The sequence below is a fragment of the Chiloscyllium plagiosum genome, unplaced genomic scaffold (genome assembly GCF_037043375.1).
Source record: "Chiloscyllium plagiosum isolate Xiang-an unplaced genomic scaffold, Cpla_swu_hap1 HiC_scaffold_7, whole genome shotgun sequence".
Classification (NCBI taxonomy): domain Eukaryota; kingdom Metazoa; phylum Chordata; class Chondrichthyes; order Orectolobiformes; family Hemiscylliidae; genus Chiloscyllium; species Chiloscyllium plagiosum.
Window position 1 is genome coordinate 84934560 of NW_028270145.1, and position 21559 is coordinate 84956118.

Genomic DNA, 21559 nt, shown 5'->3' on the forward strand with positions numbered 1-21559 from the left:
AATATACTGAAATACTGACAGACACAATAGCCCCAATTTTCCAAAAATTAAAACTTAACCCAAATAGGTATAAATTGTTGTACATACACGCACGTTGCACATTCAATAATTATGCAATAGCTGAAACAGTTTAAAAGATTAACAATTCAAATGTCCATGTAATGTTTTGAAGATTTCTCAACTTAGTGATCATATACCCATCTGGACAGGTATGCATGAAACTCTGCAGCACTGGTTTGGCAACTTGGTTGCCTTCCAATTGATTGCTGTCACTTGACAGCAGCATTCAATCATCATCATCATGTTATGTTTCTTCAGTGTAGTGGGTATCACGTTCATTTCACATGCACAAATTCCCTGGGTTGAAACATCAAAGGGGTCTTGTAGCACTGTGCTATGTCCCTGCCTCTGAGAAATGAGGCCTAGTTTCAGCTCCTAGCTACTCTAGAGGTGTGTCATAAACACTCTTTCGCCAGATTGATTAGAACATATTTCAATCATCATCATTGCAGGTTTCGTCCTCATTCTCCATGCATGATTAGTGTGTTATATATACATCTGAGCTGGCTTCATCTCCTTTACAATTTAATACAAGGCCCCCTTAGATCCACTGCCTTGTGCATAACCGTGGTAGTCTTACATTTGCTCATTCATTATGCATCTCTTTAATTCTCCTTTGCATTTGAAGAAGAATGTCTTGTGCCTCAGAATGGTTAGACAATTGGTTGCTGGGCAAGGTCATCTGCATTTACCTTCTCAACATAAGTTGTGCTAGGAACAGTAATCCTTTGTCTACTGGTTGAGAGTGTGTTGCTGGAAAAACGCAGCAAGTCAGGCAGCATCCAAGGAGCAGGAAAATCGATGATTCGGGCTGGAGCCCTTCTTCAGGAATGAGGCCATTCCTGAAGAAGGGCTCCGGGCCTGAAACATCAATCCTCCTGCTCCTCGGATGCTGCCTGACCTGCTGTATTTTTCCAGCAACACATTCTCACCTCTGATCTTCTGCAACTGCAGACCTCACTGTCTCCTTTGTCTACTGATGTTGTGTAAAAATCTATAATGCACTGTAAATATCCTGCTTTGTTGTTTGGATTGAATTGTCATTGATTTGATTGTATGTATTGTCTGCTCTGCTGCACTGTTTGAGTGTGGATAGTAAATGATGATGTGATATTCATCACTTGTTGTGATATTTTCTGCCCGTGATTTGTAGTTTGTTGTCAGACATCATCCATACCAGGACATGAAATGAACAGGACTTATTGTGCCTGCAATGGCTGCACTTGTTCTGTTGCTAAGTCAACAAACAATGGGAAATTTGGAGAAGCAAATGGGATGGTACAGGGGCTTAGTGGTTAGCACTGCTGCCTCACAGCACCAAGGACCCGGGTTCTATTCCAGCCTCGGGTGACTGTCTGTGTGGAGTTTGCACATTCTCCCTGGGTGCTCTGGTTTCCGTCCACAATCCAAAGATGTGCAGGTTAAGTGAATTGACCTTGGGAAATTGACCATAGTGTTCAGGGATGTGTAGGTTAGGTGCATTAGTCATGAGTAAATATCAGATAATATGGTTGGGGAATTGGTCTGGGTGGGTTACTCTTTGGAGGGTCAGTGTGGACCTGTTGGGCTGAAGGGCCAGTTTCCACACTGCAGTGATTCTATGATACCATGACAAGGAAGTAATTTTCCACAAGCACTGTGAATAAGTCTGTTGCTACTTTTATCCAAGGAGTGGCTGTGGATGCTCCCTCTGCTTCCAGTGTAATTACATTTGATATGATCGTATATATTCATTAGCTATCCTGATTCATCCTGGCTTCACAGTTCTTGTGCATTTATAGTCATAGAAATATACAGCATGGTTTAACTCATCCATGCCAACCAGATAACCTCAATAAATCTAGTACCATTTGCCAGCACTTGGCACATATCCCTCTACACCCTTCCTGTTCATATACTCATGCAAGTGCCTTTTAACATATTGTAATTGTACCAGTCTGCACCACTTCCTCTGGCAGCTCATTCCACACATGCGCTACTCTCTGCATGAAAAAGTTAACACTTCGATCCCCTTTAAATCTTTCCCCTCTCACCTTAAACCTATACCCTCTAGATTTGGACTTTCCCACCCTGTGGAAAAGACTTAGAGTATTTACCATTTTCACAATACCCTTGTTTCCTGTAAAATATGCACATGACATATTGGTAAATTACTTTTGGCATTAGAACTTGTTTGTTCTGGTAAATAACTTGTTACGATAAACCAAGTTTGTCTGTGTACAACAAAAATGAAAAAAAGCTCCTCAGGAACTTAACACTGTCTGACTATCTCTGGATAATAAACGACTACAAGGCTTGTAGTCAGTCATTTTCAGCCGTTGCTGATTGTAATTGCTCACACTGGCTCTGTACTGTGGACTGTCATGTACTGAGATACATAACTTGCAGTAATGTATCATGATAGTAATATTTTGGTACTAGCTCTTGCATCAATTTTACTTTTTAATGTATATACACCTAAATCTTCAGGACATATGATGGTAACAATTCCAAAAACTTCCTATCATCTTACACCATTGATGTGGTGAGTGAAGTTAATAATATAGAAAGCTTAGTCATCTTGTAAAATTTGCCTTTTGTTTGGTTGATTCTGAAATTCATTGATGGTTTTCTGAAGAAATCATTTTGGATTTAAAACATCAATTTTATTCTCTCTCCACAGATGCTGCCATAGGTATGTTGTTACTTGTGAATGTTGAATTTCTCCAGGATTTTTGTGTTTCTTTCAATTGTTCCAGTATTTTGCTTTCATTGATGTGTTTGCAACTGTGTACTGTCTCAACACTTTCCTTGCTACTGGTTTTGCGATGTTGTCCCAAGTGTTTTGTACTAGTGTCTGACTTTGTCTTTGGAACCAGATTTCTTGCACATATCTGTCCAATGTCTCTTGTGCTACATGCTTTTCATATCTGAAGAAAAACTAGAGTGAACAGCATTTGGGTAGGTGTGACAAATGGCATCTGTTACCTTTTCTTTCTTGAGGTATATTTTGCTGACTGCTGAAATAGTGTTGGCAGTACTCAAATGTTGTTGACCTGCTGATGGTTCTTACCTTGAATCCATCCTCAAGCAAAATGTTAATGAAGGCATCAACTGGCAGGAAAGTGATGACTTTAACTCAATGAACCTCTTTGAGATTCCTCTTCAGAAAAGTAATTTGAGCTAAGATGGAGTCTGATATCTTTCTCTCTCCGGTCACATGCTATGAAACAGTGATGATATCATAAATATGTCTGTTTAAGCTTTACTAATATACTGCATCTCTTAAACCTACTCTGATATACTGGTTGATGGGCATGGCACAAGGTACCTGTATTTCCTCATAGCAACAAAGATGTTACAAACATGAAATTATCGTGACCCTCACTTTTCCTAGAAAATCAAAGTATTTTTAAAGCGAACTTCCATATTTATATGATTGCGTTTTAATTTAGTTATCATCATTGAATTAACAACCTTTCAAAGCTTGTGAAATATTTAACATTCTTTAGACTTTGTCAAAGGCATTCAATGTAGTAATACAAAGTACATTGCAATGGGTTGATTACAAATTTAAAACATAATTTAACGATGAATGCTTAAGTATTTCTAGATGCTGAAAATACTCACTGTGGAGGCTATGTGAAATATTGATGACTCTCTCTTCAGTAAATCCATTCAGTGGTGTCAGCTTGGCACATTTCAGTTCAGCATGAGTAGACATTTCTTCAGCTATTATCCAGCAGACCAGCTCCTCATCATAAATAAAATCCAGTGCAATGATTCCATTAGCAGTGACAGAATTCTGACCAGGAATACTTGATCCATTCAGACTGGTCACCACAATACTTTTAACATTAGCAATCAAAAGTATAGGTTGCCGAGCAAAGGTTTCTGGAAAAGATTAAATTAATCATGAATTTCATTTAAAAAAAACTTCTTCATAATGACCTTAAAAACACAAAATATTGATTAACCCAGAACTTGAAAATTAAAGTGGAATATATTCATTTGCAGCACAAAATGGGAATTATTTAATTTATTTGTGATAATCTGGCTTAAAATGGTGCATTGAGAAGTAAAACTGATATTTACTTTATGACAAAATAAATGCACATTGGATACCAACCAAGTTATCAATGAAAACTGTATTGATATAGTTCTTAACTTTGCTCAACATCTTTTAAAAAAGGGATCAAATTCCCTGTCAGCAGCAAGACAGCCATCCTTGTTACGAGATTTTCAAAGGGGAGAAGAGCAGAATGCAACTATCCAACTGTTTCTCTCCAAGATTGTCAGGCTCCTTCATGGAGACATTAAGTCAATGTCTTCAGATAGTCTATGATAAAAGTCAAAAAGTGTGGCACTGGAAAAGCACAGTAGGAACGTTGACTCTCTTGCTCCTCGGATGCTGCCTGACTTGCTGTGCTTTTCCAGCACCACTGTTTGACTCTGATCTCCAGCATCTGCAGTTCTCACTTTTTTCCCTGCCAATGATAAATGTTCAGAATATTTAGATGTGAGGCTGGGAATTGTGAGACCCTTACTTGAATTTCCACTGCTAGCCTGAACCTTCATGCAGTGTAACTTATTATCAGCAAAAGAGAAAACTCCAGGAAATTCCAAATGTATGCTCTTGAAATGTGCCCAAGGTGTCGAGCATTCAAAATGTACTTGTTTTAAAAGGATAAAATATTAATTGTTTGTTTAAATTAAGAAATCATAATATTGTTTTGATATTTCACATCAGCTCAGTGACTCCAAATATCATGGTATCAATTGAGTTTCAACAACAAAGGATCGATTAACCTGTCACTGTGCAACGGCAAAGATACCAGTCATGGGAAAAAGAAAACTTGACAACATTGCCAAATTCCACTGAAATTAGATTTCTGTTGGACAATCACACAGGCATTGGGCCATACCCAGGCATAGAATGCAGGTGGAGGCGTCTGAGTATGGTGAGACAATCCACTGAAACAAATTTCAAATGTGATCATTTAGCCTAACATGGGTCTGGAGCTCTTCAATACTGACAACCTCCATGAATCAGACAGGCAGATAAGCTCATTAAGATGCTGAAAGGAGGCAGACTGCACAATGTGGTGTCCAGTCTCAGGCTATGCCATTACTTCAGGCAGAAGAACAGATGACTACTTTGTAAAGGGCAACCTTGTCAAATGATTGTCCCCACTCCCACCTCCCACCAGTGATTGTTTTCCCTGCATAATCAAATTAGGTCCAGGAATTTTCTGAAGAAGTTTCAAAGAAAATTGATGAAGGAAGAGCACTGGACGTTGTTTGTATGGACATCAGTACGATGTTTGACAAGGTTTCACATGGTAGACTAGTTAGCAAAGTTAGATGACATGGAATCCAAGGAGAGCTACCCATTTGGATGCAAAATTGACTTGAAGATAGGAGACAGAGGATGCTGGTGGAGGGTTGTTTATCGGACTGGAGGCCTGCGACCAGCAGTGTGCCACAAGGATCAGTGCTGGGTCCGCTGCTTTTTGTTCTTTAAGTAAATGATTTCAATATGAACATAGGAGGGATAGTTAGTAAGTTTGCAGATGACACCAAAATTGGTAGTGTAGTTGACAGTGAAGAAGGTTATCTCAAAGTATGACAGGACCTTGATCTGATGTGATGATGGGCCAAGGAGTGGCAGATGGAGTTTAAGTTTGATAAATATGAAGTGTTAATTTTGGTCAGGCAAATCAGGGTGAGATTTATTTACTTAACGGTAGGGTCTGGGGAGTGTTTCTGAACAGAGAGACCTTGGGATGCAGGTTCATAGTTCCTGGAAGTTGGAGTCACAGGTAGACAAGGTAGTAAAGAAGGCATTGGTGCACTAGCCTTTATTGGCTAGTACATTGAGTATAGCAGTGGGATGTCATGTATATGACATTGGTTAGGCTACATTTGGAATATTGCATTCAGTTCTGGTATCCTGAGATAGGAAAGATGTTTGAAATTTGAAAGTATTCAGAAAAGATTTACAATGATGTTGCTGGGGTTTGAGCTGTAAGCAGAGGCTGAATAGGCTGGGATTATTTTCCCTGGAGTGTCAGAGGCTGGGGGGATAACCTTATAGAGGTTTATAAAATCATGAAGGGCCAAGCCTATGAGGGTAAACAGCCAAGGACTTTATCCAAGTTTGGGGACTCCAAAGTTGAGTTTAAGGTGAGAAGGTAAAGATTTGTTCACATTGAATTCCATCAGCCATTTCCTGGACCACTCTTCCAAACTGTCTAGATCCTTCTGCAGCCTCCCCACTTCCTCAGTATTACCTGCCTGTTCACCTAACTTTGTATCATCGGCAAACTTCGTTAGAATGCCCCCAGTCCCTTCATCCAGATCATTAATATATAATGTGAACAGCTGCAGCCCCAACATTGAACCCTGCGGGACACCGCTTGTCACCGGCTGCCATTCCAAAAAAGAACCTTTTATCCCAACTCTCTGCCTTCTGTCAGACAGCCAATCCTCAATCCATACCAGTAGCTCACCTCGAACACCATGGGCCCTCACCTTGCTCAGCAGCCTCCTTATCAAAGGCCTTTTGGAAGATCACATCCACTGGGTATCCCCGGTCTAACCTACTTGTCACCTCTTCAAAGAACTCCAACAAGTTTGTCAGGCACGACCTCCCCTTACTAAATCCATGTTGACTTGTTCTAATCCGACCCTGCTCTTCCAAGAATTTAGAAACCTCATCCTTAATGATGGATTCTAGAATTTTACCAACAACAGAGGTTAAGCTATTGGCCTATAATTTTCCATCTTTTGCTTTGATCCTTTCTTGAACAAGGGGTTACAACAGTGATCTTCCAATCATCCGGGACTTTCCCTGACTCCAGTGACTTTTGAAAGATCTCAACCAACACCTCCACTATTTCCTCAGCCACCTCCCTCAGAACTCTAGGATGTAACCCATCAGGGCCAGGAGATTTATCAATTTTAAGACCTTTTAGCTTTTCTAGCACTTTCACTTTAGTAATGGCAACCAGACTCAACTCAGCCCCCTGACTCCCTTTAATTGTTGGGATATTACTCATGTCTTCCACTGTGAAGACTGACGCAAAGTACTTATTAAGTTCTCCAGCTATTTCCGTATCTCCCATCACTAGGTTACTGGCTAGCCTACCTTCATATTTGATCCTCTCCTTCCTTATTTCTCTCTTTGTTATCCTCTGTTTGTTTTTGTAGCCTTCCCAATCTTCTGATTTCCCAGTGCTCTTGGCCACTTTATAGGATCTCTCTTTTAATTTGATAGATTTCCTGACTTCCTTTGTCAGCCATGGCTGTCTAATCCCTCCCCGGATAATCTTTCTCTTCTTGGGGATGAACCTCTGTACAGTGTCCTCAATTTTACCCACAAATTCCTGCCATTTTTGCTCTACTGTCTTCCCTGCTAGGCTCTGCTTCCAGTCTATTTTCGTCAGTTCCTCTCTCATGCCCTCATAATTACCTTTATTTAACTGTAACACCATTACATCCGATTTTGCCTTCTCTCTTTCAAACTGCAGACTGAACTCTACCATATTATGATCGCTGCTTCCTAAGTGTTCCCTTACTTTAAGATTTTTTATAAAGTCTGGTTCATTACATAACACTAGGTCCAGACTCCTGTTCCGGCTCCTGTTTCTCTCCTATCACAACTTAACTGGGAACAATGTACTGATAATCATGCTTCCTTCCTTTCACAAAGCATGTAATTGCACAAGAAACCAAATTAGACCAACGAGATACTGATGTGCCTGAATGACTACTACCCAGGATAAAAGCAAACCACACCAAGCTATTTCTGCAAAAGTAAAAATGAACGCTATTTCCTGTAGCACTTAACTTAAGCAAGAACAATGAAACAAAAGAATTCTTAAAAGTCCAAATATCCACTCACGCATATTGTCACTAAATTACAATTCACGCAGACAAAAGAGAAAAAAATAGAACATTACAGTGCAGTACAGGCCCTCGCTGTTGCGCCATCCTGTGAAACCAATCTGAAGTCCATCTAACCTACACTATTCCATTCTCATCCATATGCCTATCCAATGATCTTTTAAATGCCTGTAAAGTTGGCGAGTCTGCTACTGTTGCAGGCAGTGCATTCCATGCCCTACTACTCTCTGAGTAAAGAAATTACCTCTGACATCTGCCTAATATCTAACATCCTTCAACTTGAAGTTATGCCACCTTGAGCTAGCCATCACCATCCTTGGAAAATGGCTCTCACTGTCCACCTGATCTAATCCTTTGATTATCTTATGGGCCTCAATTAAGTCACTTCTTAGTTTTCTTCTCTCTAATGACAACGGCCTCAAGTCTCTCAAACTTTCCTCGTAAGACTTTCCCTCCATTCCAGGCAACATCTTAGTAAATCTCCTCTGAACCCTTTCTAAAGCTTCCACATCCTTCCTAAAATGCAGTGACCAGAACTGCAAGCAATGTTCCAAGTGCGGCTGCAGCAGAATTTTGTACAGCTGCAGCATGATCTCATGGTTGTGAAACTTGATCCATCTTCTAATAAAAGCTAACACACTGTATGCCTTCTTCACAGCCCGATCAACCCTAGTGGCAAATTTGAGTGATCTATGTACATGGACACCGAGATCTTTCTATTCACCGACACTACCGAGAATCTTACCATTCCCCCATTACTCTGCATTTCTGTTACTCTTTCCAAGTGAATCACCTCACACTTTTCTGCATTAAACTCCAATTGCCACCTCTCAGCCCAATTCTGCAGCTTATGTATGTACCTCTGTAACCTACAACATCTTTCGGCACTATCTACGATTGTAGTGACCTTAATGTTGTCCTCAAATTTACGAACCCATCCTTCTATGCTCTCATCCAGGCCATTTATAAAAAATGCCAAACAACAGTGAAGCCAAAACAGATCCTTGCGGTACACCACTCATAGCTGAACTCCAGGATGAACATTTCCCATCAGCCACCACCCTCTGTCTTCTTTCAGCTAGCCAATTTTTGATCCAAACTGCTAAAACGCCCTCAATCCCATGCCTTTGTATTTTGTGCAGTAGCCTACCATGGGGAACCTTATCAAATGCCTTACTGAAATTCATACACACCACATCAACAGTTTTACCCTCATCCACCTGTTTGGTCACTTTCTCAAAGAACTCAAAAAGGTTTGAGAGGCACAATTTACATTTCGCAAAACCATGCTGACTATCCCTAATCAACTTATTCCTGTTGAGATGATTATAAATTCTCTCTCTTATAACCTTTTCCAACACTTCACCCACAACTGAAATAAGGGTCACTGGTCTATAATTACCTAGGTTGTCTCTACTTCCCTTCTTGAACAAGGGAACAGCATTTGCTCTCCTCCAGTCTTCTGGTACTATTCCTATAGACAATGAAAACATAAAAATCAAAGCCAAAGGCTTGGCAATCTCCTCCATGGCTTCCCAGAGAATCCTAGGATAAATTCCATCCGGCCCAAAGGATTTATCTATTTTCACACTTTCCAGAATTTCTAATACCTCCTCCTTGTGAACCTCAATCCCACCTAAACTAATAGCCAGCTTCTCAGTGTTCTCCTCAACAACATTGTCTTTTTCCATTGTGAACACTGATGAAAAGTATTCATTTAGTACTTCCCCATCTCTTCTGACTCCACGCTCAACTTCTCACTACCGCCCTTGATTGGCCCTAATCTTACTGTCATAATTCTTTTATCCTTTATATACCAATAGAAAGCTCTAGGGTTGTCCCTGATCCTATCCGCCAACAACTTCTCATGTCTCCTTCTCATTCGTCTTAGCTCTCCCTTCAGGTGTTTCCTGGCTACCTTGTAACTCTCAATCGCCCTAACTGAGCCTTCACTTCTCATCCTAACATAAGCCTTCTTCCTCCTTTTGACAAGACAGGGGACATCTAACACATTAACTCTGTTCGGAAAACAATATAGACAGGGTAAATTGAGTTGTGAAGACCGCAAGATGGAAATTTCATTTATTTCTCAGAGTCCTTTTGATTTTGCAATGATGAGATGCTGTTGTCTGTGTGTGTAGTGGACAGCGAAAAGGATTATCTCAGGTTACAACAGGATCTGGACCAGGTGGGACAATGGGCTGTGAAGTGGCAGATGGAGTTTAATTCAGATAAATGCAAGGTGCTGCATTTTGGGAAAACAAATCTTAGCAGGACTTATACTCTTAATGGTAAGGTCCTAGGGAGTGTTGCTGAACAAAGAGATCTTGGAGTGCAGGTTCTTAGCTCCTTGAAAGTGGAGTTGCAGGTAAATAGGATAGTGAAGAAGGTGTTTGGTATGCTTTCCTTTATTGGTCAGAGTATTGAGTACAGAAGTTGGGAGGTCATGTTGCGGCTGTACAGGACATTGGTTAGGCCACTGTAGGAATATTGCGTGCAATTCTGGTCTCCTTCCTATTGGAAAGATGTTGTGAAACTTGAAAGGGTTCAGAAAAGATTTACAAGGATGTTGTTAGGGTTGGAGGATCTGAGCTACAGGGAGAGGCTGAACAGGCTGGGGCTGTTTTCCCTGGAGCGTCGCAGGCTGAGGGGTGACCTTATAAAGGTTTACAAAATTATGAGGGGCATGGATAGGATAAATAGGCAAAGTTTTTCCCTGGGGTCGGGGAGTCCAGAACTAGAGGGCACAGATTTAGGGTGAGAGGGGAGAGATGTAAAAGAGACGTAAGGGGCAACTTTTTCACGCAGAGGGTGGTACGTGTATGGAATGAGCTGCCAGAGGATGTGGTTGAGGCTGGTACAATTGCAAAATTTAAGAGGCATTTGGATGGGTATATGAATAGGAAGTGTTTGGAGGGATATGGGCCGGGTGCTGGCAGGTGGGACTAGATTGGGTTGGGATATCTGGTCGGCATGGACGGGTTGGACTGAAGGGTCTGTTTCCATGCTGTACATCTCTATGACTCTATGATAGTCACCTTTGGATTTTGAATTGTTCCAGTGAACTCGGATCTTTTATGATTTTTTTCTCCCTTCTAAACTCTCTGGAATCCGTCTCTGGCTTCACATGAAGGCAGAGACAGAGAGAATTTGCCTGCAGGCTGGATGTTTTCACCCTCTCTGCTCATCCCTAGTAGCATTTATCACTCTGCAACTCAACCAGAGAGCTGTTGTCAGGCAGAATTTCTTGAACGCAAAAGGTTTTTGACATGATTTATTCTCAACATCTCCTTGTTGAACTTCCAAAAATCATTATTATAATGCACAGCTCAACAATATGTAACGTGTGCTTTTCAAGTTGCAAAGCTCTTAGTATTTAATTGCTTGTTAAAGGATTCTGACTAGCATTTCAACGCTTAGTACAGAATAAGGATAAATTTTAAAAGTGAGCGCTCTCTGATGTACCAGTTCAGAGAAAATTAAGCCCTGTAGACACTAATGGTCTTTGTTTTGAAAAGTTCTCTGAAAGTCTTTGTATCACCTCTGAATTGTATAAAAATATTGACCAAAGCTGCTTTTCAGAACTCCGAGTTTCACATAGCTACAAGTACTTGATATGTGGTTTAAAATCGAACAATGTGATGGCCATTAAACAAACAAATCAAATCCAGCTGGAATTGTTGCAATGTTCACTCTTTCAACAATGAAAACAGAATATGCTGGAGAAGCTTGGAGAGAGAAACAAACTTAACTTCTATTCAAATATGACATTTCTTAAGAACTCAGCAACTTCAGAGATCCTCCAGCATTTTCTGTTTTTATTTCCATTTTTTTTATTCCCTATTTCAACCTGGTGCAGAGTTGGATGCAATTTAATTAGAAGGATTCTTTTGGCCTTTGCAGTTTGAGTTGAGAAGACAGAGATAAACACCAAAAGTTTGTGCTCATCTGGAGATTTTCATGGATCGAGAATTTATGATCTTTCATGCACATTTGTGCTGCTGGGTCTCATTATGCTTAGGAAACATTAAAGATGAATACACCTTTTGTTTGTGCTGAGCCATCATGTACCCCCAAGGGATCCTATAACATCCATTGCTTTTATCAAGGGAATTGTTAAGTTTGCTACTGGCATCATGAAATATGTGGTGTATCTTTTATATTTTGTTTTATTGCAGAAACAATTGGTAGAGATATATTTTCTTTAAACTACAACTGGCAAAGCTTGATTTGTTAACAAATTTGCTTAGATGATGGTTACATGTTAAATAGCTTGACAAATCACTTGAACAACTTGAACAAAGACAAGTTAGACTCAGTTGGCTGCCTGGACAAAGTTGTGTTTCTCTGAAATGACCATTCCTAATGCTTTGTGGTATTTTCCACCTCTACTGTATGATATTGGAAGTGGGTTGTTTGAGCGTGTTTGTTGCCACTAATCCTCCTTCGTCTTTGCTTTATTTTGTAATCTAGGGATTGGAGATAGAGGATAGAGCACCTTAGAGGATGAACAGAAGAGGCACTGTTCTGAAATATCACGAAGGTTTACTACAGGATAGCATTATGTATGACTACAGTTGGTTAGCTATATCTACTAGGACCTGAGAAAGCTGTTACAGAAATTCTTGATTCCTCTGAAAGCTAATATTTCTCCTCTCCAATCACAGACTGTGAGAGACATCAGTAGAATTGGTGAAGCCAATGCAACACCATGAATATTAGTCCCATCAGAAACTTTATGCAACTTCTTCCCTTTTTGGTATTTGCACCATTTGTTATAAAGTTATTCCCTTTTCCCTTATGGATCCTTGCTTCACTTCCTGGAGTCTTCAGTTCCAACTTGCAGATCCTCCTTCACTAAAGTATCTGCATTTTCTAAGTTTGGTTGGATTTTCTCTTATTTCCCAGACCACACTTTTACTCAAGTGGTCTTTACTAATTTCTGAATGAAGATACATCTTTGGAGGGTGAGGTTTGACTTATTGCACTCTTTACTGCTGCTGTCTCTCAATGTTGGTAGATATTTTCCAGCTATTTAATGGCCGTCTGTGTCTTCTTCAAATTATATTGCTTGTAAAGAGGTAAATTCCCTTGCTGTTATTTCTCTTTCCTTCTGGATCTTTGCACTTCGTGGTAGATTTAAATCCACACAGCTGTAATCATGTGACATTTTATGACTATTCCTTATGACAGTTGCCATCTCTACTGGATTGTGGTAGTGGGAAGGGGTTATTTAGAGTGTACATTGCCACCAATGTCCATTGCTTTATCTTGGGTTTATGTAGTCATTCATTGGACAGAATAAGTCAGTACAGCATCGTTCTTAGATAGCAAGATAATCTATTGCATGATAAAAATAAATACACATACATTTGGCCTAGCAGATTCTAAGGGAACTTGTACAGTTGGATCTTCTCAATCTAAAAATATGAACAGAATGCTTTGCCTCCACTTACGAACTGTATGACACATAATGTTCATGTTACAATGACTTCACACTTTTTCCTAAACTCCTTCAGAAATTTTACCTTCCACATCAGATAATAAAATGAAAATAGAGACAAATCTTATGGTGTGCCACACCCCACAAATGCTTATAATTATATGACAATCTTAACATAAAAAAAGTCTTTCACAAGAGTGTAATGATAGAATATAACATGGAACAGCCAAAGAGTTAGAATCCTGGAGGAACAAAGCTTCGTCAAGGAGGTGGTTTTAATGAACACCTGAAAGAAAGAGGTGGAGAGAGTTCAGGAAGGAATTTAAAAGTTTCGGACTTGGGGATAAAGACACAGAATAAAGACAATGTTAAATACATTTGCTTCAAAAATCCAGCTTCAAAACTCAAGGTTAATTTGCTGCAGTTGAGGACTGAGTTTGGAACAGTAATGTTGTTCACTATCTGAGAATTTGATAGTAATGTATAGGGACCCATAAGCACACTTACAATTTGTTTTGTGAAGGAGTGGCACGGTGACTCAGTAGTTAGCACTGCTGCCTCACAGCACCAGAGACCTGGGTTTGATTCCCATCTTGGGAATTTGCACATTCTCCCTGTGTCTTTGTGGGATTGCTCCAGTTTCCTCCCACAATCCAAAGATGTGCAGGTTAGGTGAATTGGCCATGCAAAATTGCCCATAGTGTTCAGGGATGTGCAGGCTAGGTGCATTATTGAGTGGTCAATGTGGAGTGATAGGTTTGGGGAATGGGTCTGGGTGGGTTACTCTTCGGAAGGTTGGTGTGGACTTGTTGGGCCAAAGGGCCTGTTTTGATACTGTAGGGAATCTAATCTAATCAGTTTGACTGTAAGGATTCAGGGACTTAGACATACTTTCCTGCTCATCTACTTGACACAATATTGATTTCAAACTGATCCTAGATTTAACTTGCCATGCTAAAACAAGAATTCTAATCATCTCAATCTATTTTCAGGCCTAGGTGAATGCAGAATGACCCAATGGAATACTGCATTTCCTGTCATTTGCAATTATGATGTTCCAAATTGTGATGATATATCTTTTTTAATCGATGTCAATGGAGAAACTAAAGTTGAGAGAAGCTTATCAATTTTAAATTGAAATGGGAAATGTTTTGATTAAGAGAAGCCTTATTAGACTTGTCTTTCAAGCAGAATTTTGTCAGTTATGATAAGAATAGCACCTTGTATTTATATAAGGGACTTTACACCGAAAAACATTCCAGGATATTGCATAGGAGAGTTCTAACGCAAAATATGATGCTCAGTCACATCAGGCGATATGAAAGAAGAAAATCAAAAAGATATTTTAAAATGTATTCGTTCACAGGATGTGGGCATTGCTAGCTATACCAGCATTTATTGCCCATTCTTAATTGCTCTCAGAGATAGTGAGAAAGTGCTTTCCTGAACTACTGTAATCCATGGGGAATGGGCACACCTGCAGTATTGTTCGAAAGAGAATTCCAGGATCTTGATCAGTGACATTAAGGGAATAGCAAATTAGATCCAAGTCAGGATAGTAAGGGGCTTCAAGGGGAAGTTGTAGGCACTGGTGATTCTATGCATGAGATTTTTTATTAGATTATCTACAGTGTGGAAACAGGCCTTTTGGCCAAACATGTCCACACTGACCCTTCGAAGAGTAACCCAACCAAACCCATTTCCCTCTGACTAATGTACCTAACAGTTTGGGCAAATTTATTATGGCCAATTCACCTGACCTGCACATCTTTGGACTGTGGGAGGAAACCGGAGCACCCAGAGGAAACCCACGCAGACATGGGGAGAATGCGCAAACTCCACACAGACAGTCGCCCAAGGCTGGAATCAAACCTGGGACCCTGTTGCTGTGAGGCAGCAGTGCTAACCACTGAGCCACCGTGCTGCTTTTGGCCTTCGAGTTGGTAGAGTTCACAGGTTTGGAAATTACTGTTTCAGGGGCCTTGGTGAATTATTGCAGAACATCTTGAAGATGGAACATTCTACTGCCATTGTGCATTGCTGTTGGAGGAAGTGAAATTTGAAGGTTGTGCATGTGGACTGCTTTGTCCTGGATGTTGTTGGACCTGTACTCACCCAGTGATTATATTTCATCATACTCCAAAATTATACTTTGTAGATGGCAGACAGGATTCAAGGATTCAGGTGATGAGTTTTTAAAACTCGAGAATTCCTCGCCTCCAACCTGCTGATTGTTATGCTATTTACATGGCTGGCCCAATTTAATTTCTCATCAATAGCAATGCCAAATACACTCTTCTTGGAAATAGTCATTGTTTAAATTTCATATGGCATGAATGTTACTTGTTACTTATCAGCATAAGCTTGAATATTGCCCAGGTCTTCCTGGAAATAGAAACAGACTACTTCAGTATCGGAGAAATATGCAAATGGTGTGATTATTATGAAATCATCAACAGACCTCGATACTCTTGACACTATGATGGAAGGCAGGTCATTGCTGAAGAATCTGGATGATTTGGCGTAGATTACATGATGATGTCCTGTTGTGATATCTTGAACGGAGTGACTGACCAGCCACAAGAACTGTAATTGTCCTTTGTACTCGGAATGATTACACTCAGCAGAAAATTTTCCCTATATTCTCTTTTATTTGGATTATGAGTTACTAATTTTTTTAAAAATCTGGAAATCAGATACACAAACAGAAATTGCTGGAAAAACGTTTGTTCTGAAGAAGGCGCCACTGGACTAGAAACAATAACTCTGCTTTCTCTGAACAGATGTTGCTAGACCTGCTGGGCTTTTTTAACAGTTTCTGTTTGTGGTTATGAGTTACTATAGAATCCATACAGTGTGGAAACAGGTTCTTCGGTTCAACAAGTCCACAATGACCCTCTGAAGAGTAACCCTCCCAGACCCAATCCTATCGCTCTATATTAGCCACTAAATAATGCACCTAACCTACACATCCCTGAACACAATGGGCAATTTAGCATGGTGAATTCACCGAACATGCACATCTTTGGATTGAGGGAGGAAATCAGAGCACCCAGAGGAAACCCACACAGACATGGGGAGAATGTGCAAACACCACACAGTCGCCAGGAGCTGGAAGTGAATCCAGGACCCTGGCACTGTGAGGCAGCAGTGCTAACCACTGAGCCACTGTGCCTCCCCTTGATGTGTAAACTTGCTTGTGTAAATGCTACCTTGATGTCAAAGTAAGTTTCCCTTACCTCACCACTGGTCTTTTTCAACACTAACTGTCAGAGAAAAGACACACAAATCTTGGCTGGTAACAGCAATTACTGCTCCTGCAGCTTTTCTTTTTAAATCCTGAACGTTGCAGCTTCTGCTGGTTCTGACTTGCTTGCTCAGAGACAGAGTGCAGCACCCTCTCTTCGCCTACTCAATGTCATTTAATGTTACTCTTAGATAATCACTCCCATCTGAATATTGCAAATTTTCACTCAATCACTGTCGCTAGGAATCCTTAAATCCCCATTAAAGTTCTATTAGATAACCGCATTAATCAAGTTGGATACAAATATGTTTGGATCTCAGTATAGCTTTACTGACCAATTTTATTCTCTATGATTGTAGGTAAAAATCAATTTAAATATACAGAACAAAATATTTATTCGGTGGGAATTTTGTACATTAGCAGATATCAACCTGAATTGATGGGCAGAGAAAGTGCATCCTCTCAATTCTGCAGAAGCAATCATCTGGCATGACTATTTCTAAATGGGACAATTACACCAATGATATAATTTATATCTCCATGTTTGGATCAGTGCTCTAATGAGGTTTGTTGTTGATGGATGTTGGCAAAACTATTAGGGTAGTACGGTGGCTCAGTGGTTAGCACTGCTGCTTCACAGTGCCAGGGCCCCAGGCTCGAATCCAGCCTCAGGCAACTATCTGTGTGGAATTTGCACATTCTCTCAGTATCCGGTTTCCTCCCACAATCTAAAGATGTACAGGTTTGGTGAATTGGCAATATGCTAAATTGCCCATAATGTTCAGGGATTTGTAGGTTAGGTGCATTAGTCAGGGGAAGACATAGGATAGCAGAGGTCTGGGTGAGTTACATCTTGGAGGGTCAATTTGGGCTGAAAAGTCGGTTTCCACACTGTTGGGATTCTATGATTCTAAGAACCCAAACTTAACAGCAGTGGGCAAGCTACTGCTGAGTATGTACTGCTTGATAGCTGTGATGACAGCACTTTCCTTCCCAGTGTTGATGATTGAGAATTACTTGATTTGGTGGCCATTGACAAAGTTTGATCTGTCCTGCCTTTTGTGCAGAGGATATATCTGGGTAATTGTCATCATCGCCTGGTCAATGCTTGTGCTGTAGTTGTACTGGAACATCTTGGAGAAAATTGCAGCTAATTATGGATCATAAATGTTTAACACAATTGTGGGAATGTTGTCAGGATTTATATAGCCCTTGCAGTATCCAATGTCATCAGCAATTCCTTGAATCAAATTGGATGAACAACTAGGTCTGGTGAGATCAAGAGGGAAAAAAGATGGATCATTCACTTAACACTTCTGGCTGAAGATGTTTAGAAGTGCTTCAGCCTTGACTTACGTGATAATGCGTGAGGCTCATCCATCATTAAGAATGGAGATATTTATGGACCCATCCTCCTCTTGACAGTTGTCTAATTGTCCACAATCCTCCATGGATGGATGAGGCAAGACTGTGCACTCAGACCTGGTCCAATTGCTTAACTATGGCTATCTTATTTTGCTTCTCTTTCCTCGCAGAAGTTTGAGTGCCTTTAGTGTTGTCTCACTCCAGAGAGCAGCGGAGGCAGCATCATTCAAATGTTTTAAAGGCAAAAACAGATTAATTCTTAACTAACAAGAGAATCAAAGTGTTTTAGGAATAGGTATGAAAGTGGACTCAAGGTCACAGTCAGATCAGTCATGATCTTCTCAAATCATGGAGTGGGCTTAAAGGAACTGAATGGCCTTTTCCTGCTCTAAGTTCATAGTCTGTTGTTATATGTCAACAAAAGAACAGGTAAATGAAAAGGCACACTAGAAAATGACAGAAGAAATTAATTGTTAATTTTTAACTTAGAATGTTCTATTTTACACTTTTGGGTGACATTAGACTATTTTTCTATTATCAGAATGCTGTTCTGTTGAATTTCATTAATATTGCTTATCATGGAAAACATCTTCCAACATGATGAAATAAATCTGTTTAAAAAGATTATATTAATTGCCAGAAGTACTTTCCATTATCTTTATTGTGCTTATCCTGCCATCTAAAGACAGTGGGAGATTATGCCACCTGTTTTATGATAAACAGCTTGTTTGAGTAGATATTTGAAATTCACCTCACTTGGGAGATAAGTAAGTTAACCCAATTAGCACCAATTGTGATCAAATTCTGAGGATATATCTCAAATTTTGAAGTGTGGGTGTATTGCTGGTCTTAGAATATTGTTGGTTCAGAGATTTACTTTCACAATTAACCCATAATTGTCAAACTCATTAGCAACAAAAGGCTTTTTGTTAAGATGATTTAAATTTCACACGGTGCAAAACAAATTGAAGTGTAGAAATGCCAGTGGTGCTATTTTCATCTACACCAAACTAAACCAAGATTTAAGTATTGAATGACTTGCATTGCTGCTTTTGTCTATGCAAAAGGATACACAGAACACTTGGAATGAAACACTAACCAACATCTGTTGTTCGCTGTTATTTTCCAGTTCACCCAGAAGATAAAATCAATGCTCTAGCTATCTTTGGTAACCAATAAGAGCAAATAAAAGCAGCTCATAGAAATTTCAAATTCAGAGCTAATGTAAATTATGAATTACATGATACATTTTTCCACTTGAAAACTGAAAACCTATTCTATCATTGGCACTGGTTGCTCGACATCCTGACATAGTTCAGGAGACCGTAAAGAAGCAGATAGTCCTGACCTACTGTTCCCCACCATTATTTTTGATAGATTCAGTTCTATTCCAAATTGATCCTTGAGTAAAATGAAATTTACTGGCCCTTGGAGACCATGGATAATTTTCTTGCTGACTAAATTATATAAACCTTGCTCTTGTTACCTTATCCAAAACCTTTTCTGCCAGCATCCCAGACTGCACTAATTAACAGAGACAAGACGCGAAGCTCAGCAGGTAATAGCAATCAGCGCTCCTGTAGTTTTCTTTTTTTAACCCTGATTAACATTGCAGATTTTTTCTGGTCCTGACTCAAAGTGTTCAGAGACAGAGTGCAGCACTCTCTCTTCGCCTATTCAATGTCATTTAATGTCACTCTTAGAAAAGCATTCACATCTGTAAAACTGCAAATTTTCACTCAATCACTGCAGCTAGGAATTGAAGATTAAAACCACATTAAAGTTCTATTAGGAAGCCACATTGATCATAAGGTCCAAATATCTGTGAATCTTAGCACAGCTTTACTCACCAATTGCATTCTCGACAATTGTAGTTAAGATTAATGTTAAATATACAGAAAAAAATATTTTTTGGTAGGAATATTTGCACTAGCAAAGATTAGCCTAAATTAGCAGGTAGTGAAATTGCATCCTCATGATTCTACAGAAACAATACAGGATAAAATCTGGCAAAACTATCTCAACTCAGATGATTACACCAATGATCGAATTTATATTGAATGTTCTTCAACAATATGGATTAGAAACTGACACAATTTAATGATTGCTTTCAAAGATTAATCACTTTATTCCTCTTTAGTGCCAAAAGACACTTGAAATTCATTTATTTTGCTGCTTTTGCATTAACAAATTGTGCACTGTTTTCTTCTCAATGAAAAAATGTATGAGCAACACGTTCATTTCACTCACAACTCTTCATCAGGAGGGACAGGCGGATATGATGGGAGATGTTTTGACTCCACTTGCACCTAACAGAAATGTCCCAATGTATACAATTCCAGTATTTAGCTGCTGGAGGACTTTTTGATGTCCCACTCATTGAATTTGTCTAAAGTGATACTTTATCTTTTACTATTGAGTCAAGGGCAAATATACTTCCGGTGAGCAAAGAAGTTTATGGATTCAAAATTCAAACATACATATAAAAATGTTTGAATTGGATAACACGTGTCATTTTAATAACAAACATTTGTTATATTAAGATTAGGAGCACCTCTATTCATATTATTTTTAAAATTGCATTGGCAAGGCATTTGAAGTGAATTATAAATGGGATGCATGCCTGATTAGATTAGATTACTTACAGTGTGGAAACAGGCCCTTTGGCCCAACAAGTCCACACCGCCTCGCCGAAGTGCAACCGACCCATAACCCTATATTTACCCCTTACCTAACACGACGGGCAATTTAGCATGGCCAATTCACCTGACCTGCACATCTTTGGACTGTGGGAGGAAACCAGAGCATCCGGAGGAAACCCACGCAGACACGGGGAGAACGTGCAAACTCCACACAGTCAGTCGCCTGAGGCGGGAATTGAACCCGGGTCTCTGGCGCTGTGAGGCAGCAGTACTAACCACTGTGCCACCGTGCCGCCCATCTGAAATGGGCAGAAAACTGGCTTGGAGTATTGGTCTTACGACCAATCACTTTTGTCTCTGTGCTTCAGTTAGATGTCAATAGTGAGTTACATACGTGAAGCAGAGTCCCTCTTGCAATGTGTTAATCAGGGATGGCAGGTAATCAATGGTTCTTGTACTGAATCAACCCAGAAAATTGAATCTGAATGGAATTAGTTAGGGTTTTCTGAGTGAGCCTCAAATATGTTGACAATTGATATAAATTTCTTTGTGGATCTAAAACCTTTCCAACATCTTAAAGCCAGCTCCAGTGGCAATTTCATCATAGTTAGCATCACAACATAATTAGCAGAATGACATGGAGCACCTATAATGCGATTACATCCCAATGCTACCTAAAATCTATACTGCCACAGGATATTTAGGGTCTTTGAGGATCTATTTCCGATGGATAGCTATAAGTTCTCAAAAAACAATGGTATCCAATACTTGAAGTTTACATTTTTAAAATTATGCCAAAACAAAAGAAGATTGTATGTTGTTTTTCCCACACCTTTTTTTGGTATTATTCACTGATCGGATGTGAGCCCTGCTGGCTGGGCCAATCCCAGCTGCCCTCAGGAAGTTGAAGGTGAC

The 21559-nt window shown here is 39.8% G+C and overlaps 1 protein-coding gene across 1 annotated transcript in view; it reads right to left on the bottom strand.

Annotated features, from left to right (window-relative positions):
• The window catches only part of LOC122551725 (low-density lipoprotein receptor-related protein 1-like), a 1910187-nt gene that overhangs the window by 1228579 nt on the left and 660049 nt on the right, over window positions 1-21559 (bottom strand). Inside the window, exon 6 of the mRNA XM_043694091.2 lies at window positions 3670-3933. Coding sequence (XP_043550026.2) covers window positions 3670-3933 — 264 coding nt within the window. The remainder of the gene's footprint in view (window positions 1-3669; window positions 3934-21559) is intronic.